Genomic DNA, 22,502 nt, shown 5'->3' with positions numbered 1-22,502 from the left:
GCTACCTTGCTATAGCTATTGATGATGTCTAGAAGCTTCTGAGTAGAGTTTTTTGGGTCTTTAAGGTATAGGATCATGTCGTCTGCAAATAGGGATATTTTGACAGTTTCTTTACCTATTTGTATTCCTTTTATTCCTTCTTCTTGCCTAATTGCTCTGGCAAGGAATTCCAGTACTATGTTGAATAGGAGTGGAGATAGTGGGCATCCTTGTCTGGTTCCTGATTTTAGAGGGAATGTTTTCAGTTTTTCTCCGTTAAGTATAATGCTGGCTGTAGGTTTGTCATTTATGGCTTTTATAATGTTGAGGTACTTTCCTTCTGTTCCTAGTTTTCTTAGAGCTTTTATCATGAAATGGCTTGGATCTCATCAAAGGCTTTTTCTGCATCTATTGAGTTGATCAAGTGGTTTTTGTCTTTGCTTCTGTTAATGTGGTTCATTACGTTTATGGATTTTCGTATGTTGAAACACCCCTGCATCCCTGGGATGAAACCTACTTGTTCGTGGTGAATAACCTTTTTGATGTGTTGTTGAATTTGGTTTGCCATTATTTTGTTGAGGATTTTTGCATCAATGTTCATTAAGGAGATTGGCCTATAGTTCTCCTTTTTGGAGGTGTCTTTGCCTGGTTTTGGGATAAGTGTAATACTGGCTTCATAAAATGTGTTTGGCAGTTTTCCTTCCCTTTCTATTTCATGGAACAGTTTAAGGAGGGTTGATATCAGTTCTTCTTTAAAGGTCTGATAGAATTCAGCAAGGGAGACTCTTGATTGCTGCTTCAATTTCATTTTGTGTTATAGATCTATTCAGGTGATTAATTTCCTCTTGGTTCAGTTTTGGATGATCATATGTATCTAGAAATCTGTCCATTTCTTTAAGATTTTCAAATTTATTTGAATTTAGGTTCTCAAAGTAGTCTCTGATGATTTCCTGGACTTCCATGGTGTTTGTTGTTATCTCCCCTTTTGCATTCCTGATTCTACTAATTTGGGTGTTTTCTCTCCTCATTTTAGTCAGGTTTGCCAGGGGTCTATCGATCTTGTTTATTTTTTCAAAGAACCAACTTTTTGTTTCATTAATTCTTTGTATGGTTTTTTTTTGGTTTCTATTTCGTTGATTTTAGCTCTTATTTTTATTATTTCTCTCCTATTTATTTTGGGATTTGCTTGTTCTTGTTTTTCTAGGAGTTTGAGATGTATCATTAGGTCATTGATTTGGGATCTTTCAGTCTTTTTAATATATGCACTCATGGCTATAAACTTTCCTCTCAGGACTGCCTTAGCTGTGTCCCATAGGTTCTGGTAGGTTGTGTTTTCATTTTCAAGTTCTGAGATTCTGTCTTCTGTTTGTTCTATTCTGCTGGATTGGCCTTCCGTTTTGTTTTGCAGTTCTGTTTCGTTCTTTTTTCTGATATTTTCCATATCCTGGGTGGTTTCCTCTTTAATGTTGTCTATTTTTGTCCTGAGTTCATTTATCTGTTTATTCATCGTGTTCTCTGTTTCACTTTGGTGTTTATACAGTGCTTCTGTGGTTTCCTTTATTTCTTCTTTTGCTTTTTCAAATTCTCTATTTTTGTTGTCTTGTAATTTCTTGAGTGTCTCCTGTACATTTTGGTTGACCCTATCCAGTATCATCTCTATAAAATTCTCATTGAGTACCTGTAGTGTCTTCTTTTAAATTATTCTTGTTGGCTTCATTGGGTCCTTTGGCATAGTTTATCTTCATTTTGTTGGAGTCTGGATCTGAGTATCTGTTTTCTTCATTCCCCTCTGGTTCCTGTACTAATTTTTTGCTGTGGGGAAACTGGTTTCCCTGTTTTTTCTGTCTTTCCGTCATTGTCTTTGGTGTTGTTACTGTCCCTGTACTGTGTGCAATTAAGTATTTTCTAGCTTGTAATAATAACAATGGTAATATTTAGAATGGAAGGGTGAGCTGAGATGGAAAGCAAGAAATTAAAGAAAGGGGGAAAACAAATACACAGACAAGAAGGATAAAACAGAATAAGGTATCAGACAAGAAAGTTTCAAAGTTATAAACAGGGAGCATTAGTGTACTAATTGACAGTAAGCTGAACAGACATTAGAGAGAGGATTGAAAATCAAAAATAAAGTAAAGATAAGAATAAAAATAAAAAATAATTAAATGAAAGAAATATCTATATATAAAAATGAAGTAAAATAAGATGAAAAATAGAAAATTAAAAAGAAAAAAACCCAAAGAACCTCGAAGTTCAAATGCAATGAAGTTTCAGTCTTACTAATTTGGGTGTCTGTCTCAGTCTCCAATCCTGGAGATGGTGCCTCAGATGTTGTTCTGTAGTTGTCTCATCAAAGGGGATGCATAAAGTAGAACAAAATTACACACACACACACAAAAACCCACCAAGTGTCCCAAGTTCAAATGCAATACAGTTTCAGAAGTTTTTCAGCATGCAGGTGTAATTCGGTTGTTCTCTCATCAAGGGTTAGGGAGAAAAAGAAAAAAAAGAGTCTGGAGACAGTTCTGAGAATGGTATCTGCAGCTGTGGCTTGCCTGCCCGCTGCTGTCAGCCTGCTGTTGCTGGTGGCGTTATTTATGCAGATCTCTGGGGTGAGCTTAGCACTCACCTGGCCCCGCAGGCTTTGTTTGCTCAGAGTTCTCCTGTGCCGGAGCCTCTGCTACAAGCTTTCCCCTTTCCAAGCACTGGGAAAGGTGACACTGCACCCGCATTGTCAGGTCTGCATGTTTATTTACAGTTCATGTGGGAGGTGGGTCTTCCCCCCATTTCCTGTGGAGTTTTCCTCCCTCCACCACTCTCACAGGCTTTCCCACTCCTGGTTGCTGGGCGCACGCACCCGCTCCTGCCAGAGCCTCTCAGGCCTGCCCGTCTTGTTTATTTACAGTCCCGGGAAGGATTCCCTTCCCCCAATCTTCGGTGCTTAGTGTGCCCCAACCTCTTTCCCATGTGTCTTTATTGTTCTTATTGCTTATTACTCAGTTTCTCTTTTTTCCCTGGGTGGAGGTCAGTCTGTCCAGGGGGCTATGCTGCTCTGGCCCAGGCTTGTCTATGGGAGTACTGTGGTACTGTGAAGGTCACCTGGTCCATGTCTTCCCAAGCCGTCTGGGCGTGGGCGACTGGCGGCCCTGGGGCCCTCGTGGTTTCTCTGTTTAACATGAAGTGGAGATTCTCTGTGCAGGCTGGAGGTGTGGAGGGGTCAAAGTTATGCCTCTTCTCAGTGATTATGCCTGCAAAGTGTGTCTCCAGCGTCTCTCCAAGATTTCACTATAGGAGGCTCGCTTTCTGTTTCCTCCCTGTAGCTGCCATCTTGTGCTTCTCAAGTCTCAGGTTTTTCAAGTCCTTCCTGACAGTTCACTTCCCTGGGAATGGGGGGACCCACAAGATTCAGAAGGTCTGATGCATCTAGCAGTCAACACAGTAAGCCAGTAGGCAGTCCCTGCAGGCCAAATATTAAGCCATTCAGAGGCTTAGCCCTAGCCTCAGGCGACAGAACTGACTTTTTGCCTGGGAGGTTGAGGCCTCACCTCAGCATTTGTCCGCACTCTCCCCAGCCACATCAAACCTCTTTCTCTCCTCAATCACCTCTTGTGGCCATCTTCCACTCAGACTCAGTGCAAGGTACTCCAAGACTCCCTGACCTTTGAGTGCTCCTTGTTTTCAGGCCCCCAGATTGTCCCAGTCTCAAAATAACAGGCCCTCTCTGAAAATGGCACCTTGCTATTAAACCTAAAAATCAAGGGAGCAGCAGAATGTCTTTCTTTACCAATGCTAGCCTTCCACACTGGACATTCAGTGTTTCACACATTCTTGCACTGAGTGTAAGGCCTGTGGGCTTATCTTGCAGCTCGAATTGCCAGCCTGTCACCAGGGCTGTGCATTTTACCTTGCAATGGCATCTTCATTTTCCCTTTCCCCTCCTGGGAAGTCTAGAATGGCCTCGGAACAGTCTGTTGACTTTCCGTTGTCTCCATTTCTCCAAGGTTTTCTGCCATCCTGATGCTTCCTTTATGATTCCTGATTTGCTTTCTCTCTTTAGAATATGGATTATCTGACGCTTCTTACTCAGAGTCATATGGTGGATGCTTCTAATCCACCATCTTGCCCAACCTCTTTGAGTTTAATATTTCAACTGGAAAAGCCTATCTGTGGTGTTCAAGACTGATAAATGCTATGGGGCTAGAGGCATGGCTCAAGTGATAGAGTGTTTGCCTCTAGCAAATATGAGGCTCTTGAGTTCAAACCCCAGAATTACCAAACACAAAAAAATTGATATAGTTAACATTTTCTTAAATTCTTTCTCACTATACATTAGCTAGCAGTTAATGAAGGCCATGTATATAATGTTGAATAACACCAATATGATGCATGTATTAAGGTGATCATCACAAAAGGCTACAGATTTGCCTAATAAGAATGACAGTTCTAGGCTTCAGATCACCCAGCCGAAGAGACCATCTTGAAATAGGTGACTCTGGTAGCCAAGAAAATATTTAAATATTAGTGTAAATGTCTTTATAACTTGAAATACAATTGGTAATATGGTCAGCTGTGTGGTAGATGAGAAGGTTTCCTCTACTGTTCAAGAGTGGCCACTGGAATAAATCAACTCATTTTAATGTTTGCTTTGTATGTTTATCAAGCTGCATGGGGTTGATGATTTGTTTTTCCATGAAGACTAACAGGAGAAAGTGGTTCAGTCTTCTTGGCACTAATGAATTCACACCAGTTCTTCTGGAGAAGTTGCTCAGACTTAACAAATTGTTACCCTTAATCATTCTCTCTGGAAAAAGGAGTGAAAACAAATGCATCTTTCTTTTTTATTCTACTGTGTTTCAGATGCCATGTGATGGCTTATAGAAGACACCAAATTACTGAGATCAAAATCATTAATCCTGACCAAAATTGTAATAAGGGATAGAGTCACTCACATGTTGTTGAAATAATTCCTTTATGTGGTGTCTGCTTTGCTTGATTAGTTAGTTGTTGGATGCTGTACCCACCTAACTTAGTTACATAAAATTACTTTGAAGTACCACCGTTCTTACCCTTTTGGGGCTCCAAAAATTGATTCACTTTATAAAATAGGTCTTAATTTTTGTTTGTTTTAAGGCTACAGAGAGTGAGGCTGGTGACATGGACCTGAGTGGGCTGCCAGAAACGGCAGTAGATTCTGAGGACGATGACGATGAGGAGGACATTGAGAGGGCGTCGGACCCTCTGATGAGCAGGGACATTGTGAGGGACTGTCTGGAGAAGGACCCCATTGACAGGACTGATGATGATATTGGTAAGTATGCACAAGGAAAGGAATCTTGGAGAAGGTGAACTGTTGAGAGTTAAAATTGTGTGATACAGTAGAACCCAGTAGACTTTTAAGAAGCCCCATGTTTATGAATTTCCTTAGTGTAAGTGGTAGTGTAGAAAGCTCTTTCTTTGTACAAACAGTAATATTTCTTTCAAAAAAGTTGGAACAAGTCAGTTGTACTCAGTCGGTACCTTTAAGAGACAGCAAATAACAGGGTGGGTGACACTTCCTGGTAAAACTCTTCCACACAGCTTCTGTTTTAGCTTCATTTTTGCCCCCTCCTAAAAAAAGTTGGAACTAGTCTTCAGGCAGTATTATTTCTGTTAATTTTCTTAGAAGCACTAATTCTATTGAGTTCATGTTTTCTGTATGTAAATGTTAGTCAAGTAGTGAATGGGAGAGTTGTCATGTAAAGAATTTGCTGGTAATCTGGTTCCATATGCAGATGAGAGCAGTGTAAGAAGGAAATATGCAGCCTCTGTACTTGTTTTCAGGCTCTCACGATGTAACCCACTCGGTGTCGAACTTGATACTCCTGCTTTAGACTACCAAATTCTGGGATTACAGGTGTGACCACCCACCAGGCTGTTAGAGACTTTATGTGCATGGACCCTAAAGTTTAAGTAGTTAAGGGACTTTATGTCTACCTTTCCAGAGGAGCAGAAGTTGATTGCGTGGTAATGGCTTATACTAGGATGAAGAGTAGCTTCTCTTGTGAATGGTCTCCCAGTACCACCCCCCCAGTTTGAAGAGAAATTTGGTGAGTTGAGTCTGTGGGATTAGACATAGGAAGGTGTGAGTGGCTTGTCACATATCCTTGAGTTAGACAGACATGTTTGTAGGAAAACTGACATATGCTAGGAAATAAAAGGTAGAAAACCAAATGCTTGGATTAGATTGTGTATAATTTAAGTCATTTATGAGACTTACTATTTACAGATGAATATTAAATGGTGATAATCATTCATTCATTCATTCATTCTGCTAATATTGTGAAGCACCTTCTGTGTACTTAGCATTTCTCTGGTTCCTGGCTACTCAGTGGTGAACAAGGCAGGCAAGGTCCTGCTCTGTGATGGTCTTTTGGGGAGATTGTGATAAGCAAGTGAGCAAGCAGGCGGAGTGAGTGCTGTGATGAGAAGGGAGTGAGCAGAGCTGGGCTGGTGGAGGCAGGGGCAGAATGACTCTCAGTTTTACCCCCTGGAGACTTGGGGTTTGGCTTCCTTGTGTCTAACACTAATGTGTTCATCTGAGTGTCAGTGTCCAAAATTGACTTTTGGTCTCCTGTTCCTTGTCCTTGGCCAAAAAAATAAATAAAACGCTGTAGTGTAGTTTTAAAGAAAGAATGAAATTGAAAGTATTGAATTTAACATCTTAATCCAGAATCCATGCTTATAGGAATTTTTTAAGATGGAATTTTGCTATTGAACAGATTCATTTGGCAGTTTCCCTTGTAAACAAACAGATATTTTGCCTTTTGAAACTGTTCATTTTAGAATAGTTGTGGAAGAAAATGCTGATTATGAAGTATGTGCAGCCTATCTTCTGTTCCTGGAAATTAAAGGCTTTTACCTCCTGTCTGAGAAGCCTTCTTTCCCAGAATCTCTAGAAAGCATGGACTACACTTATTCTTAGAAATAAACAAGAGGCTAGCTTGCTAGCTTTTGTTCTAATGTGCTTGTAGCCACAATCTCTCTGGTGAATCCCAGACTTGAATACCAGTTTACTTGAAGCCTCTGCACATGTGAGTGTTCAAGTCAAATCAGATGAAATTGCTAATATTCAATCATATTTTTAACAACTGCAGGAGAAAATTCCCCTTTGGGTTCCCAGAGATTCTTGGACCTACCCATGTTTCAGTGCTCTAAAGAGAGAGGTTTATCATATTTATTTTTGCTGTAAAACTCCTAACTTTGTAGGTAGTCAGTCAGTTTTGAATGGTTGTAACTTTTTCTGTTTTGAGGGCTTGAACTACTCTGTTCTCTTTCAAATAATTTCTTTCTCCCTGCTTCATGTACCAGCAAAAAACACCATAGATATTTAAAATCCTGGCATTAATCAGTTTTCATATAAAGCTGAAGCAAGCTAACCAAGATAAGCTTCAGTTTCTGGTATATCTAAGTTGGTTACTTATTTGTTCTTTTTGTCATTATTGACTAGAAAAAATATTTTTAAAGATTACTATGTAATTCTAGTAGATTCTCCTAAGAAATGTAGATGGTGTGGCACAAGTGGTAGAGGACATGGGGGGTTCAATCCCAGTACTGACTATGAAAAAGAAAGAGAACCACAAATGAAAGTCGTCGTGGCTTACCTTCTCTACATCCTACAGGCCGCTCCAGCTCTGAACTCTTAGCTCCCTTCACCCTTTAGCTGTATGCTTCCCCTGGCATGATTAGAGTTCAGCTTTGAGGCCCCATAGCCAAATGCTTCTATTTTATATTTGCTATATTAGTTTAATTTCTTTTATTTCCCCGATCCTCCTCTGTAATAAATAGTCATGTTAAAGTTACCATAAAACCAGCAAGCTAGACATTGGAATCCTTGAGAATCTTAAACACCTCTAGATGCTGTCTGGTTAAGCATTTATGTAATCACAGTTTTTCAGCAGAGCCCAGTGAACCATGCACACTTACTATTATTAGATCTTTTCTGTCTCTTTTATTCTTCATGCATGTTCATATGCAGGTATTTTCTATCCAGTGGTATTTTTTAATGCTAGTCGCTGCTCATATATTACAAATTGATTTCATGATGCACTAATAGAATAGGAATCTGTCAAAAAGCAAAAACCTATGTCTGTGCAAGGCATAGCAAAGTCATTTCAGCAAATACTGGTGAAGATGTTTTATGTTTCCTGCCCATTCATCTCGATCATATATGTGGTACTTGACTTCTATGATTATCTAAACACATTAAATTCAAAGCATTTCTGACAAGTAATTTATGCTCTCACATCTTCCTTAATGAATCTTTGCATGCCCAGGCGAGCTTATCAACCAGTGGGGGAGGAAAGAGGTGAAGTGGTCTGTGGCATGAGGCACGATGGCTGTAGGAAACAGGACTACTGGGGCTGTGCTGCTCAGGGGACATTAGAAGGTTGGCACACTCTACACAACAGGGATTCCTGCCTTTCATGTGGGTCAGCTCTTCACTGATATTCACAATTGCTTTACTGCTGCCCAGGAATAAGTGTGTATTATGGCACAATACAGACACACCTATGCATCTCATTCAAAAAACAGAAGTTTCCTAAGCAGAAATTACTCTTTCTATAAGGGCTCTGCTTTGATATTTTGTCTTCTTTTTCAAAAATGCTGGTTGCAATCGTAAGTGGGCTTCCTGCCAGGTAAATCTGCGTGAGGTTAAGAACACTGTCCGTTTGAACAGAACCCCCTGTGTGCCACATGTCTTTACTGCTGTGAGTACTGGAGCCACCCTGTGTAGTAACAGTCCTGGAAAGAAGGATGACGTACAGGCTACACGGACTGTGATGGCACCCAGCTGGAACAGAGGGAAGCACTCAATTTGTTCCTCTGGAAGAATGCTTTCATGAATGTATCTTCCTGTTAACCTTCTTTTTTTTCTCTTTTTAGAAATTAGCAAAATACATCCAATAACATAAACTTTGTCCCTCAGTCTTGGAGAGGCAGTATCGTGTTTGAACTCGAACTCAACAACTTCTTGAGCCTCACCCCCTTAGTCCTTTTGTGTTAGTTATTTTCAAATAGGGTCTCATATTGTTTTTTGCCCAAGGTAGCCTTGGACTGTGATCTTACTACATATACCTCCTGCATAGCTGGGATTACAAGAAGGAAACACCATGTCTGGCTTGTTATTAGAGATAGGGTCTCACTAACTTTTTGCCTGGGCTGCCCTTGAACCATGATCCTACCAGTCTCCACCTCCTGGGTAGCTGGGATTCTTAGGTATGAGTCACTGCATCCAGCCTTGCTACTCAATCTTAACAGAAGGAATGTGTGATGGGACAGTTTGATTAGGTGGTAGCAAGAAAAATGTAGAATTTTTAGGTAGTAGAAAGGTCATCGATGTCAGGACCATAATAGTGACAGTAAGTGGAACCACTTACTGTTGACCTGTGCGAAGTTCTTTATTGTTACTTCCTTTGACTTTCACAGCTGTCTAATGAAGTAGATTCTCCATTGTTTTACAGATGAGAGCACTATGCCTTTGGGGAATTAATCAGCTTGTTGGAGTAATACAACTAAGAAGTATAGCTTCGCAGGCAGACAGTGCTGGTCCTAGTTATGTCTGTGTGAGCCTCGGTCTCCCCACAAAATGAAAATGAAGGCCTTTCCCCCATAGAGCCTTCAACAGAACCTAGGTGGAGCCAGATAAAGGTCCACAAAAGCCTGGGAGGTCAGCCATTTCTCCCTCTTTATTACTCCCTCCTCCCCTCTTTTATGTTTTTTTTTTTTTTTGTCTCCCTTCATAGCCTAGGGTGGCCTCTAACTTGCCATCCTCCTGCATTAGCCTCCTGAGTGCTGGGATAAAGTTTTCCCCTTTTTTGCTGTAGGATCAGGAATGGTATACCAGTTCTCATTTGTATTTATCACATCATGTAAATTTTTAATTTATTTTTATGGATTTTTCTTATTCAGAAAATATCCCTTGGAATTGTTTTTTCTTGAGACAAGGTCTCACTGTGTAGCCCCGGCTGGTCTCAAACTTTCGATCCTCCTACCTCTACCTCCTGAGTGCTGGGATTATAGGTATGCACTAGCATGCCTGGCCTCCACTGGAGTGTTTTTAAATTAAAGGTAGTATTTCTATTAACTATTTTAGGCATCACCTACCCCAGAGGCACTAGAACAGATCACCAGCTTTGTGGAAAATTCTCAGAGCTCTATTTCATTTCCACTGTTAAGAATTCTTACTTATAAAGATCACAGCTTATTTTCAGTTCAAATTCCCCATTTGAAGTTTAGCAGTTTCTTCAGTGTCATTAGGATATTGGGTTATGGCATAAACTGTTACTTCTAAGTCAACAAGGAAATGTCACCATTTCCACAGTGACAAAAGTCTTTGTGTACCTGCAAGACATTCAACTGACACCAAAGATATTGAAAGTGTATTTTTCAGTAGGCAGTGTTGTATGACTTTTACAAAGAAAGAACCGTAACACATTCTTTCTGAAGATCTGTTTTTAATAAATGTTGTAGTTTTGACAAGGAATCTCTTTTGCTTTTCAGAACAACTCTTGGAATTCATGCACCAACTGCCTGCCTTTGCCAATATGACAATGTCGGTGAGACGGGAGCTGTGTGCTGTGATGGTGTTTGCGGTGGTGGAAAGGGCCGGGACCATCGTGTTAAATGATGGGGAAGAGGTCAGTAAGGACTTCTGCATCTTAGAAGGCTACACTTTGAGCATCTCTTGGTAGACCCACACAAAACCACAGTTTTGTTTTTTTCCTCTGAAAACCCTAGCCTCAGTAAGTTTGAATAAGGGAAAATTCATGGCGTACTGTTTCTGTCACAGATTTCCAGAGTCATTGTTTATTTCCCATTATATGCAGCATTTCATAAATACTGATAGTTTTTTGGGTTTGTTTTTTTTCTTCTTCTTCTTCTTTTTCAGTGCTGGGGACTGAACACAGGGATTTGTGCATGCTAGGCAATCATCCACCACTGAGCTATGTCCCTAGCACCAAGAGTTTTTGATGTATTAACTTTGCAGTTACTGCTGATGGCAATTGTATACAATAGACCCTTGGAGACTGCTGCTGAGGGCAAATCCACAAATGACTTAGGATGTGCAGAATTCAGTAATTTAAAAGTACTCAAATTTGCCTGTTCTATGTGTACAGTAGGTCTCAGCAGCTGTAACTTGAAACCGTATGGACTTGGCTGCATTACTGTGGAAAAATTAAACTGTTGTCCACATTAACACTGCTCATCAAAACCTAGGCCTATCTCATGCTCGTTATCTAGAATACTGTGGATGCTTGCTTCATTTTTCTTATACTGCTACCCAACTCCTGCTAAAGACACACGGCCTTTCAACATATCTAAAATTTTTACTTGATCATTTCAATTAAGCACATTTTGTGCTTTTGTTTTTGGCTTGGTAGGATTGCCGAACTTTTGTCTTGCTTTTTGGGCACCATTTGCATTTTGGGTGGCTGTTGAGCTGTGGAATGTGAGTGGGAGGAATTTAGATCTTTTAGTTTTAAAATTTCTTTTGTTTATTTATTCAACCGTGCTTGTATGGCTTACTATAATGTCTTTTATAAAAACAAAATTATACTCTTACTGATTTGGGTGATCATTCTCACTTGTTCACATGTGCTTTGGGGTACAGAGGAAATTTTTTTCCTCATGTCATTTTAGAGAAGAAAATCCAAATCAGATTAACAGGGAAGAATGATATTACTCTGTGCTAGGTGTAGGAAAATTCGTAGATAGGCGGCTGTGGTAAACACATCACTGGAGCTGCTGGCTCCTTTAATGTGGAAGATCTGCTGAGTTATGTTAGGAATTACTCATTCTTGCATTCACAGGTGTGTGCCCACAAGATTATTTTCTTTGTCTTATTTATTTATTGATTGATTGATTGATTGACTGATTGATTTTTGACTAGCTGGACTCCTGGTCAGTGATTCTCAACGGTTCTGTGGAAGTGACTTACCCAGATGGAAAAGCAGAAATCTTATGTATGGGAAACAGTTTTGGCGTCTCTCCCACCATGGACAAAGAATATATGAAAGGAGTGATGAGAACAAAGGTGGATGACTGCCAGGTACAAAATACCACTGTAATGTATGTTTCATTCTTAGTAAAGAACAGTTGTGTGAGCCGGGCCCCAGTGGCTCATGCCTATAATTCTAGCTACACAGGAGAGGAGAGATCAACAGAATGGAGGTTCCAGGCTAGCCTGGGCAAAAAAAAAAGTCAGACTCTATCTCAAAAATATCCAACACAAAAAATGGTTGGCATAGTGGTTCAGGTTATGAGTGTCTGCCTAGCAAGTATGAGGCCCTGAGTATAAGCCCCAGTACCACCAAAAAACAAAAAAAAACCCACATGTGTGTATTTGGGGTAAGGTTTTTCAGCTTATGTTAATGTCTCATCTTAGATTTAGGCATAAGATTTTTAATGTAGAGCTATCGCTTTTAGTTTTATGCTTCTAGAAATTAAAAATAAATCTTCCTTAAAGTTATTTAAACTAGGTTCTAGTTTTTTTAAAACTTCCTGTAAATATGGTATTTTAAAATAGCCATCAATAATTAGTACTCTTTTAAAAATATGGAAATCAAATTCACATTATGAAAGGAAGCTATCAGTAGATTAATCAGTAGATTAACAAGGATGGTATGGTATAGCTATGCAGTGTTTTTAATTTAAATATGCACAAAAAATTATTTTAGAAGAGCCATGGAAATTAGTATAAACAGTAGAAAGACTTGCAAATAAAAATATTGCTAATAAAAAGAAAATATTTGATAGCAAAAGAGAAATACTATGTTGATATTATGTTTATACTCATTATGTAAAAACATTTAATAACAGATTGGCGAAAATATATAACCAAATGTGAACTTTATATTAATTTAAGTAGTAACTTCTTTATTAGAGGGAAATAACTTGAAGATTCCTTTGTTATTGTTAAGAGTTTATAATTTATGAAGGATAAAATGTTTGAAGGAATAAATGAGCCAAAACACTTGACTTAGACTAGTTAATGTTAAATGCTGACTTTATTTGGTAGTCTGCAGTCTGAGTGGCATCTCAACAATAATGTATTATAAAGGAATATAATTGGATTTTTATAGTGTCAGATCAATGTAGAATGGCATTGCTTATTTAAATCTTTCAGCATTTTACTTACTGAAAGAAAAAAAATGAGCTAGGGGTCTGGTTCAGGATGCTCTGAGTTCAAACCTCTGTCCCAAGCTCTCCCTTAAAAAAGAAAAGGAAAAAATGGCCATGGTTACAAATAACATAATCCTCCTATAGAATCAAAATAATTTTGCAAGATAATTCATCTAGTGAACATCATACATATTAAAAAGAATATAAATTCAGTATTTTAAATATGTCATGCCAGATCATTGTAAAAATAGTCAACTCAGTTATTTAGGAAACAAAATAGATAAATCCCCAAACCTTTATTTGGTATGACAGTATATATTTAGTAGAGGATATATGTTATATTTTGTCTCTGGAATTTTAGTTAAAATAATGAAACCAAACTGAGTCAGAACAAGCTAGAGAAGTGTTAGAGGTTTTTCTCCATCCTGCTGTCTTTTACCACTTTTCCCCCAAACTCTTCCTTCTCCGTGTTGGGATTACAGGACATTTAGAGTCTCTGTTCCTTAGCAGCCAAGAAAGTTAGTTCACTTACGAGAATTCAGCAGTTATATTAGCACTCCTTAGTTGGCCAAACCACTTCTGTTAGAAATTTTGGAACCGTGGGACTGAAGTGATGTAAGAGGCCTATAAATGTTTCAGAATAATTAATAAAAATGTTGCATGACTGAGTGTTACAGAGTGCTCAAGTCATGTCAGGTGTAGCAGGTAATATTAAATATTCATTTAGGCGTTCTGGGCAAGGAAAAGAAGGCAGATGTTATATTAGGGAAGAGTGCCTGATCTATTTACAGAATAAAGAGTTAGTGAGAAGCCCAGAGTGATAGCAAGATAAACTCCAGTTCAAAACAAAGCTGGTTTTTTTGGTGGTACTGGGATTTAAACTCAGGACTTTGAGCTTGCAAGGCAGGAGCTCTACCACTGGAGTCATTCCTCTAGCTTCAAAACTGATTACAGTAGAAAGGTTCCTGTAGTTCCTCATTTAAAGTTCCCCGAAGTATAAAGAGGGCCAAAAGGAAGGCATCTGGTAGAGAAAGCTGTCTTCCCTCCACTCTAACAGGACTGTGTTAAGTCAGGGATTTCATAAATTGCTCCTTCCTTCTACCAACTCATCTTCTCAGTCCCTACATTTTATCCTGTTAGAGCACAGCAGGAATGGAGAATGAACTTGCACAATTGAAGTGCTTTTTTGAGAAAGCATTTTAGGGTACTTCTGTTCAACTGTCTTGCATCTGCCAGAGGACACATGTTTGCTCTTCCTCTTGGAAACAGTCAAAACCATGAACTGGCTTCCATGGTTTATCATTTTTCTGATCACATGTTCTGGAATCAACAGTTATTGAATATAATGAACAAAAGTGGCAGTTCTTTTTCCAAGAAAAAGAACTTTTCCTAGATTGGCCCTTGTTAACATTCCAGTGGGTTCCAGAAGTATCAGGCAGCATGAAAGCACATTTCTGTTTGCTCAGGTCCCATGAGAGGTTCAAGCTTGTGTTGCTTTGGGATTCCTCCTTTGTGTTCTCTTCTAGTTATTTTTCTTCAGTGTCTGTGTGTGTGTGTGTGTGTGTGTGTGTGTTTGTGTGAAAGTATAGTTTATTAAAAATAGTAAAGTTTTTCAGAAAGGCACTTTCGTAGGTGCAAGTTGATGAAAGAGAGGTCATGAACTAGCACTACATGGCAGTCTGGCCCAGGCTTTCATTGAAGTTTAAGGGGTTTGGATCACCAAGTTCCAAGACCAGCCTACAGGAGTGATTGGCAGGATGGTTGTGAAAAAATTACAACACATTTCAAGAATTACTCTGCACACGTGATTACCCATGACCACCTAAGAAAAACCCCATGGTGGGGAGGTGTAAAAATACAATGGGAATGGGCAAAAGACAACTCTCCTCAAAGGAGCCCAGATTAGACTGGAGCTTCTTTTCTTCCTCTTCACTTGTCATCAGATGCAGGAGGCCATAGTTGACAGGTGTGCATTCAGGCCAGGTTGAGGAAGGTCTGGCCCTATCAGGCCTTCTTAGCAGGCTTTCTTCCTGTGTGTCAGTCATATGTGGGAGTGGGGGTGGTGTTTGCAGGTGTTTGACAAGGACCAGAAGCCTTAGCTTTCCACTCCGTTTCCACTCATATTATTGTTAATTTTGTTGTTTAAGGTCAAGGGTTACTTTAATACGAGTTATATGGAGTAATGGGCTGTAAATGCGGCTTGTTTGGTGACCTTTGAACGGGCTAGTTTGCTTAATGGTTTCTCATCCATGATTTCATCTATCAACTCCAGTTTTATACCTCTTTCTTTTCTTTCCTCCTCTTTTGCCCTCCTCCTCCCTTTCTCTCTCTTTACACCTTCCCCACTGCCCCATGTTTACAGCTGTCTGCAAGGCTAAAACCTCAAACAACTCACAACCTTCTAACTTCATCATACCAGTTAAAATTAAATTTTTCTTAAAGCAAAAATAAATCACTAATAAAAAATTTTCATCTAAAATTTATTCTTTTTAGATACTAGTTCTATATGGCTATATTAGAAATTGTTTGCCTTTTTTTATTTTATTTTATTTTTTCAGTACTGGAGTTTGAACTCAGGGACTGCACCTTGAGCCACTCCACCAGCCCTTTTTTGTGATGTATTTTTTTTAGATAGGGTCTTGTGAGCTATTTGCCTGAGCTGGCTTTGAACCTCAATCCTCTTGATCTCTCCCTCCTGAGTAGCTAGGATTACAGGTGTGAACCATTGGCACCTAGCCAGTTTGACTTTTTTTTTTTTTTTCTTCTTTTTGGATGGTATTTTAGTTTGCTACATAAGAAATGCCAAAATGTCTATCTAGACACTAAGAATTTCAAATCAGATTTATTCAAGTTTCCTTAAATCTTGAGTCAAGAAGATTAATTTTAGCACATAAATGAAAATGCTCTTCAAAAAGCATTTTCATTTATCTACTTATTCATTTTAACTTGCTGATATATTTTTTAGAAGATAAATGGGAAAATGATGATTTAATTATGTTCTCTAAAAGTAAGTATAAAAAAGAACACCTAAAATTATTTGGAGATAAAACATTTCCAAATCTACTATACAAATTTAAAGAAAAATTTTGCTGCTCCATGCAAAGAAATAAAATAAAGATATTTTTGAGAAAAGAGACTAAGGACCACATATTTTAAAAAACACGGGCTGGAGGCATGGCTTAAGAGGTAGAGCGCCTGCCTAGCAAATGCAAGGTCCTGAGTTCAAACCCCAACACTATCAAAAAAAAAATCAGTAATGATAAATAAAAACATATGTACACCTTTGGTCAATGTTATATAAATGGGGTATTTTTAAAATTTTAATGAAACTACTCATATTTCCTTATACACTAAAACCATCTTTTGACTTTTTAACTGCTTCTAAATGCTTAGTAGAAAAACTAGCTGAAACCAGCCTACTTGGGGAGGAACATGGTCCTGTAGTATGTCATTTCTCTTGTGAACTGCTATTTCTAGTTCTCTTATAGCAGTGACTTCAGAAAGTGTAGAAAACATAGAAAAGTAAATTAAAGCCAGTGATTTGTATTGCTCAGAAATAACCGTTAATGTTTTATTCTATTTTCCCCCAAGACTTTGATGTGTATGTCTGTAATTATGAGGCAGGGCTGTTCACTCTGTACAGAGGCAAGGGTGCCTGCTTCCTCCTCCTGCCATAAGATTAGGAGGATAGATTGTGGACGTTCCCTTCCCGTAAGGCTACCGTGATGTGATGGGATGCTGCTGCTGTCATTATGATTGCGTTACAGCATTTAGTGCTGCATGTTTTAACAATATTCCATGCTATGTCATGGGCATTAGCCAGAGCTTCATTTATCCTATGAAGATATGAGTTTGGTTTCTTGCTTCACATTTTATTTAATTCACTATAATTTCACCACCTTGTTTTCATCTTTTTCATGTTAAAGGAGAAAAAGAAATCCCATGCATTTTTTCCATTCCCAAATGATTTCATAAATCATAATAATTTAAGGAGTCTGCCTAAGCTTTGAAATGTTTTCTAGTTGGAGCTGTGTAGGAGTGATTGCTTGATAAGCATATTATTGTTAATTTTGTCCTTGAAGGTCAAGGGTTACCTTAATTGGAGTTATATGGAGTAATGGATTGGTGCCCTTCTTTAAACAGGCTAGTTTCCTTGATGCTTCCTCATCCATGTGATTTCATACATCTACTCCAATTTGTGCATCTTATCAAAACCTTTATTTTTAAATTTTGCTTTTAATGGGTCCAAAAAATTTTAATCCAAATAACTAAGCGTGTTCTCTAAGTTTCCTCCCCTACATTAGTGTTAACTGTGAACCAAGCATGAAAACAGGCTTGACTTCTTAAATTGCTAGAATTTTTAATGTGAGATGCATATAAATATTCTAAAAAATAAAACTTTTCTTGACCAGGGAAGAAATAATACATTAAAAGTAGAGAAGTCTGATTAAGGTTCATTACTGCATTAATTTAGAAAGTATGGGGAAGACAGGGAAAAATGTCAGTATTAAATAATTGAAACACTGAATTATTAGTACAGCTAGGTCTTTTGCGAGTACTTTATCATTAACATGTGACTTGTGTTTTATTCCAGTTTGTCTGCATCGCCCAGCAAGATTACTGCCGTATTCTCAACCAAGTAGAAAAGAACATGCAAAAAGTTGAAGAGGAAGGAGAGATCGTTATGGTGAAAGAGCACAGAGAGCTTGATCGGACTGGAACGAGAAAGGGTCACATCGTCATCAAGGTCAGACAGCTCCCCCACTTTGGGTAGTATTAGTTATGGCAGTTTGGGGATTTTTATCTTCTTTCATCTTTAAGCATCAGTTATTAAAAAAAATCTTTACATTTCCTGATGATTAGTACTTTATTAATTATTATCTCTGTATCTCTGTTACTACCTGGCTCATTTTATGTCGAAGGTTGAAATCTGGGTACCATGTAAGTGTTTGTTCAGGGTAGTGACCTAACCTTTTTCTTGTTACAGGGCACCTCAGAAAGGCTCACCATGCATTTGGTGGAAGAGCATTCAGTAGTAGATCCAACGTTTATAGAAGACTTCCTGTTGACCTATCGTACTTTTCTTTCTAGCCCAATGGAAGTGGGCAAAAAGTTATTGGAGTGGTTTAATGACCCGAGCCTCAGGGATAAGGTTGGATATACATTATTGTATTTTGGTTCTTAAATATGAGATACTAAAATATAAATAGAAAGATACAGTTTTTCACATCAGTCATGTTCAGATTAAGGGAACACCTGACATTCTTTGTAAGCTAAAATGAAGAAAAGATAACACAAATATTAGTTATTATAGAAATGTCTTTTTTCTTTAGTTCTAAAGGCCACCATATGTTCAAACTTTACTTCCATTGGGAATATATTAAAATATAACCAAACATTTATCTGGATAACCATGGGAATCTGTAATTTCTAGCTTGGCAGACAGTCAGTCTGCCAGATGAAAGTTATAATTTTTGAATTATCATTAGAGCAGCATTTTGTTGTCTCATCACTGGCTTGCAGGCTCAGTAATATAATTCTAAGCAGATCCTGGCCAGCAGGTCTGCGAGCTCTGTGAAGGACAGGTTGGTTGATAAACTTCCCTTAGTAATCGTACCTACTTCCTATTAGTATTCTTGCCCCTACAGATCTTTCTAGCTTAATATACTTCCTTTTCCTTATCTGCTGTCCTTTTCCTTTAATTTTTATTTTCTGTCTAGTTTTGTATTAACCTGTTTTGGTTTTACTATACCTTTGTTTTTATTTTTACTTCTTTCAAGTATGTTTTGAAAGTAAAGCAAGATGTAAGTTAAAATAGCTTCACAGATTCCAAGTCCCACTGGGCAAGGCAGCATGAAATCTGTATTTAAAGTATGCATATGTATTTTCAGAACATTATTTTTATATGAATATAATCCTTGCTTAAAGTTTTATTGTTAATTTTCTTGTTCAGTAGTTGTAGGTAAATTGTTGAAAGATTAGGAATCGTTTTTGAAATGATTTTAAACATGAATCTTCAACACTGAAAAGAAGAAAACTTTCTGAAACTAACTGTTGTCACAGGTTACACGGGTAGTATTACTGTGGGTGAATAATCACTTCAATGACTTTGAAGGAGATTCTGCAATGACTCGATTTCTAGAAGAATTTGAAAATAATCTGGAAAGAGAGGTAAGAGTTGTGATGATTTTTAAAATCAGCTTTAGGTTCATTTTATTCTGCTTATCTTTAAATTAACATGGCTCTTCCTGGACTCTTGTAGAAAATGGGTGGACATCTAAGGCTGTTAAATATCGCATGTGCAGCTAAAGCAAAAAGAAGATTGATGACGCTAACAAAACCGTCCCGAGAAGCTCCTCTGCCTTTTATCTTACTTGGAGGCTCGGAAAAGGGATTTGGAATATTTGTTGACAGCGTTGATTCGGGTAGCAAAGCAACCGAAGCAGGCTTGAAACGTGGGGATCAGGTATAACATTTCCAAGTCCAGATGTAAAGATGGATTTCATATCTATTTTTCTTCAGTCAATGGTGACACTGACATTAATTTTCACTTTTAGATATTAGAAGTAAATGGTCAAAACTTTGAAAATATCCAGCTGTCAAAAGCCATGGAAATTCTCAGAAATAACACACATCTGTCAATCACTGTGAAAACGAATTTATTTGGTAAGCATTTTTTTTGTGTGTGGTGTGTGCATACTTTCACTTTTCTCCTTTTGTTTGTTTTGGCGGTACTGGGGTTTCAACTCTGGGCCTTGCACTTGCTAGACAGGTACTCTACCACTTGAGCCCTTTTTTTGCTTTAGTTATTTTTCAGATAGTGTCTCAGTGCTTTTGCCCAGGGCTGATATCAGACCCTGATCCTCCTCCCTAGCTGGGATTGCAGGCTTGCAACATAACACCAGGCTTGTTTTGGGTTTTTTGTTTTTTGCTTTTTTTTTTTCTACTTAGATCTTAATCATGTAAAAGGTCACAGCTATAAGTAGTATTTCAAAAATGAAGGTCAGAATATTTGTAATAAATGCATAAATACAGAATTATATGAGTCTGTAAGTAGATTTAAATCAGAATCTACTGACTTGAGGATCATAAAATTACTTCATTGTAAATGAAACCTATCATCTGTTGATAAACACTAATAAAGCTTATCTTGATAAAACCGCATACAGAGTAGGTATTTGGTGTCAGTCATTGGACTAGGTTTTCTGTAGGATTTTAATTTTGATAGTTGAAGTCTGTACATCTGAGATACTTCCACGTCCCACAGTTGCATCGGGATTGTTCAGATTTCTTGTAACTGGCATTTTGTGGTGCTTCTTTATTTTAGTATTTAAAGAACTACTAACAAGATTGTCAGAAGAGAAACGAAATGGTGCCCCTCACCTTCCTAAAATTGGAGACATCAAGAAGGCCAGTCGGTACTCCATCCCAGATCTTGCTGTAGATGTAGAACAGGTGATAGGACTGGAAAAAGTCAATAAAAAAAGTAAAGCCAACACTGTTGGAGGAAGGAACAAGCTAAAAAAGATACTCGATAAGACTCGGATCAGTATCTTGCCTCAGAAACCATATAAGTAAGTGTTTGCAAATGTTTTCTTTTCCGTGTTTAAGAAAACAAGATGCAGAGATGGTGATGTCACTGATGTCTGTGCAGGAGTCTAGTAAATGTCTTGCCTTTATGCCTGAGCTATCTTAGGATGAATATTAAATGAGCAAGTTTCTTAAGCCCATTTTTGCCACTTCATGACCCTTTCTCAGTTTTCAGTAGGGACAGCTTAGCATGTCCTCACTTGAACTATTTTTTCCTCATTTGAACTTTGCAGAAGTAAGTGTGTGTTTTCTTCCTCTTCATATGATTTAGACTCATTTTTACTACTGTAGCTCTCCTTCAATAGCATCTATTCTACCCATCAAATCATCAGTTCTTCTAGTTGCTTCTGTTCATCCCTACTATTCGTTTTTTCCCTTCACCTCTGTCTTCAGTTATTTAACTGTTAACAAGCCATCAGTAATCAAGCACAGACCTCCCTTCTTCCCAGTCAACTGTACAGTCAGCATATAAGATGGACTCTTAAATTCCTTCTTGGATGTTTGCTTATGTCAGGAACTCAAGCTAGACAAACTTATGTGTGTGTGTGTATATGTATAAATCTTCAAACTACAGTGGTGTGAAAGGTAACAATTTGAGAAATACAGGTTAATGCATTTCTTTGATAATTTAATGGGCCTAAAGAGAAGCAGTAGATTATGCATTCAAAACTCTATCAAGCATTTCTTCTTAAATTCCATTTCAGATAAAATTTTCATTCATAGGTTAGAGAAGTATGATTTAAAATGTACTGTTAATGAATTGAGTGTCAAAATGGTGGTGTCCCATTGAACTGGACAGTAATGATTGGTGGTTTCTGAATTCTATATCTATAGCAGATAAGCAGTGGTATGAATGTTGTATTTATAGACCTGACTTTGAGAGTATGTTTACCTTAAGTTTTTAAGAGACAATGGGTTGGGACAGCTAGTATTTACAGAAAATAGGAATTGATTTTTGAAGTGACCTGTCTTGATGAACGGTTTACATTTAAATGAACAAAAAATAAATTACCTAAATGTAGAATTATCAGCAGCATAATAACAATAACTATGAGTTAAATGTGAACCTTAAAAGACAGTTTGGCCCTGGCTAGTGGTGATAAAAATGTACATGGAAAAACTGGTGTGTGGCCCATCTACAGTGCAGGATGTTGGCAAGGAATGCAGTACGAAATTGCTCTGGGTGTGTTTGGGAAGATAGATAAAGAAAAAGGAAATAAATAATTGGATTGTTGATTTTAATACACTGAAGAAATATCATCAAGTATGTGGTTTATTTAAGTATTTTGTTGTGAAAATTATTTTAAATAGTTTGTATACGTAATGCAACTGAATAGAAAAATATTATTTAGAGTTAAGCTAAGCAAATGGTAGTATCTGTTGTATTGATTTGATTTATCACTAGTTAATACTTAAAGCTTTCTAGAAATCGACATCGGGTATGAAATTGTTTAGTTATTGTTTTTATTTTACGGTGCTAGCCATGGAACTCAGGGCCTGTGTATGTCAGCCAGGCACTGCACCACTGAGCCATATGCCCTGTCTGTGAAGATTATTTTTAAACAAAATACTAACGTAGTAAGTCGTAGAAATCTTCTAGCTGTAACATACTGTTGACTTTTTTTTTTTCTTTCTTCAACATTACCAGTATTATAACAGCTAAGGTGCTAGGGCCTGGCAAATGGGCAAGAATAGTCGTGTAGGTTGATATGCACTGAGGGATGCACATACGAAGTGTGGAGGAAGAGAGGATGGGCATGAGCATGATAGAATTT

The 22,502-nt window shown here is 38.0% G+C and overlaps 1 protein-coding gene across 15 annotated transcripts in view; it reads left to right on the top strand.

Annotated features, from left to right (window-relative positions):
- Window positions 1-22,502, top strand: part of Rapgef2 (Rap guanine nucleotide exchange factor 2) — a 241,802-nt gene that overhangs the window by 194,707 nt on the left and 24,593 nt on the right. For all 15 annotated transcript variants that reach the window (XM_074041719.1, XM_074041722.1, XM_074041715.1 and 12 more), the window contains 9 exons: window positions 5,107-5,284; window positions 10,516-10,652; window positions 11,906-12,064; window positions 17,732-17,884; window positions 18,125-18,289; window positions 19,201-19,308; window positions 19,400-19,603; window positions 19,695-19,803; window positions 20,465-20,711. In XM_074041719.1, coding sequence (XP_073897820.1) covers window positions 5,107-5,284; window positions 10,516-10,652; window positions 11,906-12,064; window positions 17,732-17,884; window positions 18,125-18,289; window positions 19,201-19,308; window positions 19,400-19,603; window positions 19,695-19,803; window positions 20,465-20,711 — 1,460 coding nt within the window. The remainder of the gene's footprint in view (window positions 1-5,106; window positions 5,285-10,515; window positions 10,653-11,905; window positions 12,065-17,731; window positions 17,885-18,124; window positions 18,290-19,200; window positions 19,309-19,399; window positions 19,604-19,694; window positions 19,804-20,464; window positions 20,712-22,502) is intronic.

Source organism: Castor canadensis, chromosome 9 (assembly GCF_047511655.1).
Source record: "Castor canadensis chromosome 9, mCasCan1.hap1v2, whole genome shotgun sequence".
Classification (NCBI taxonomy): domain Eukaryota; kingdom Metazoa; phylum Chordata; class Mammalia; order Rodentia; family Castoridae; genus Castor; species Castor canadensis.
The sequence above is the reverse complement of the archived record's forward strand: the minus strand, read 5'-3'. Positions and strand labels throughout refer to the sequence as shown.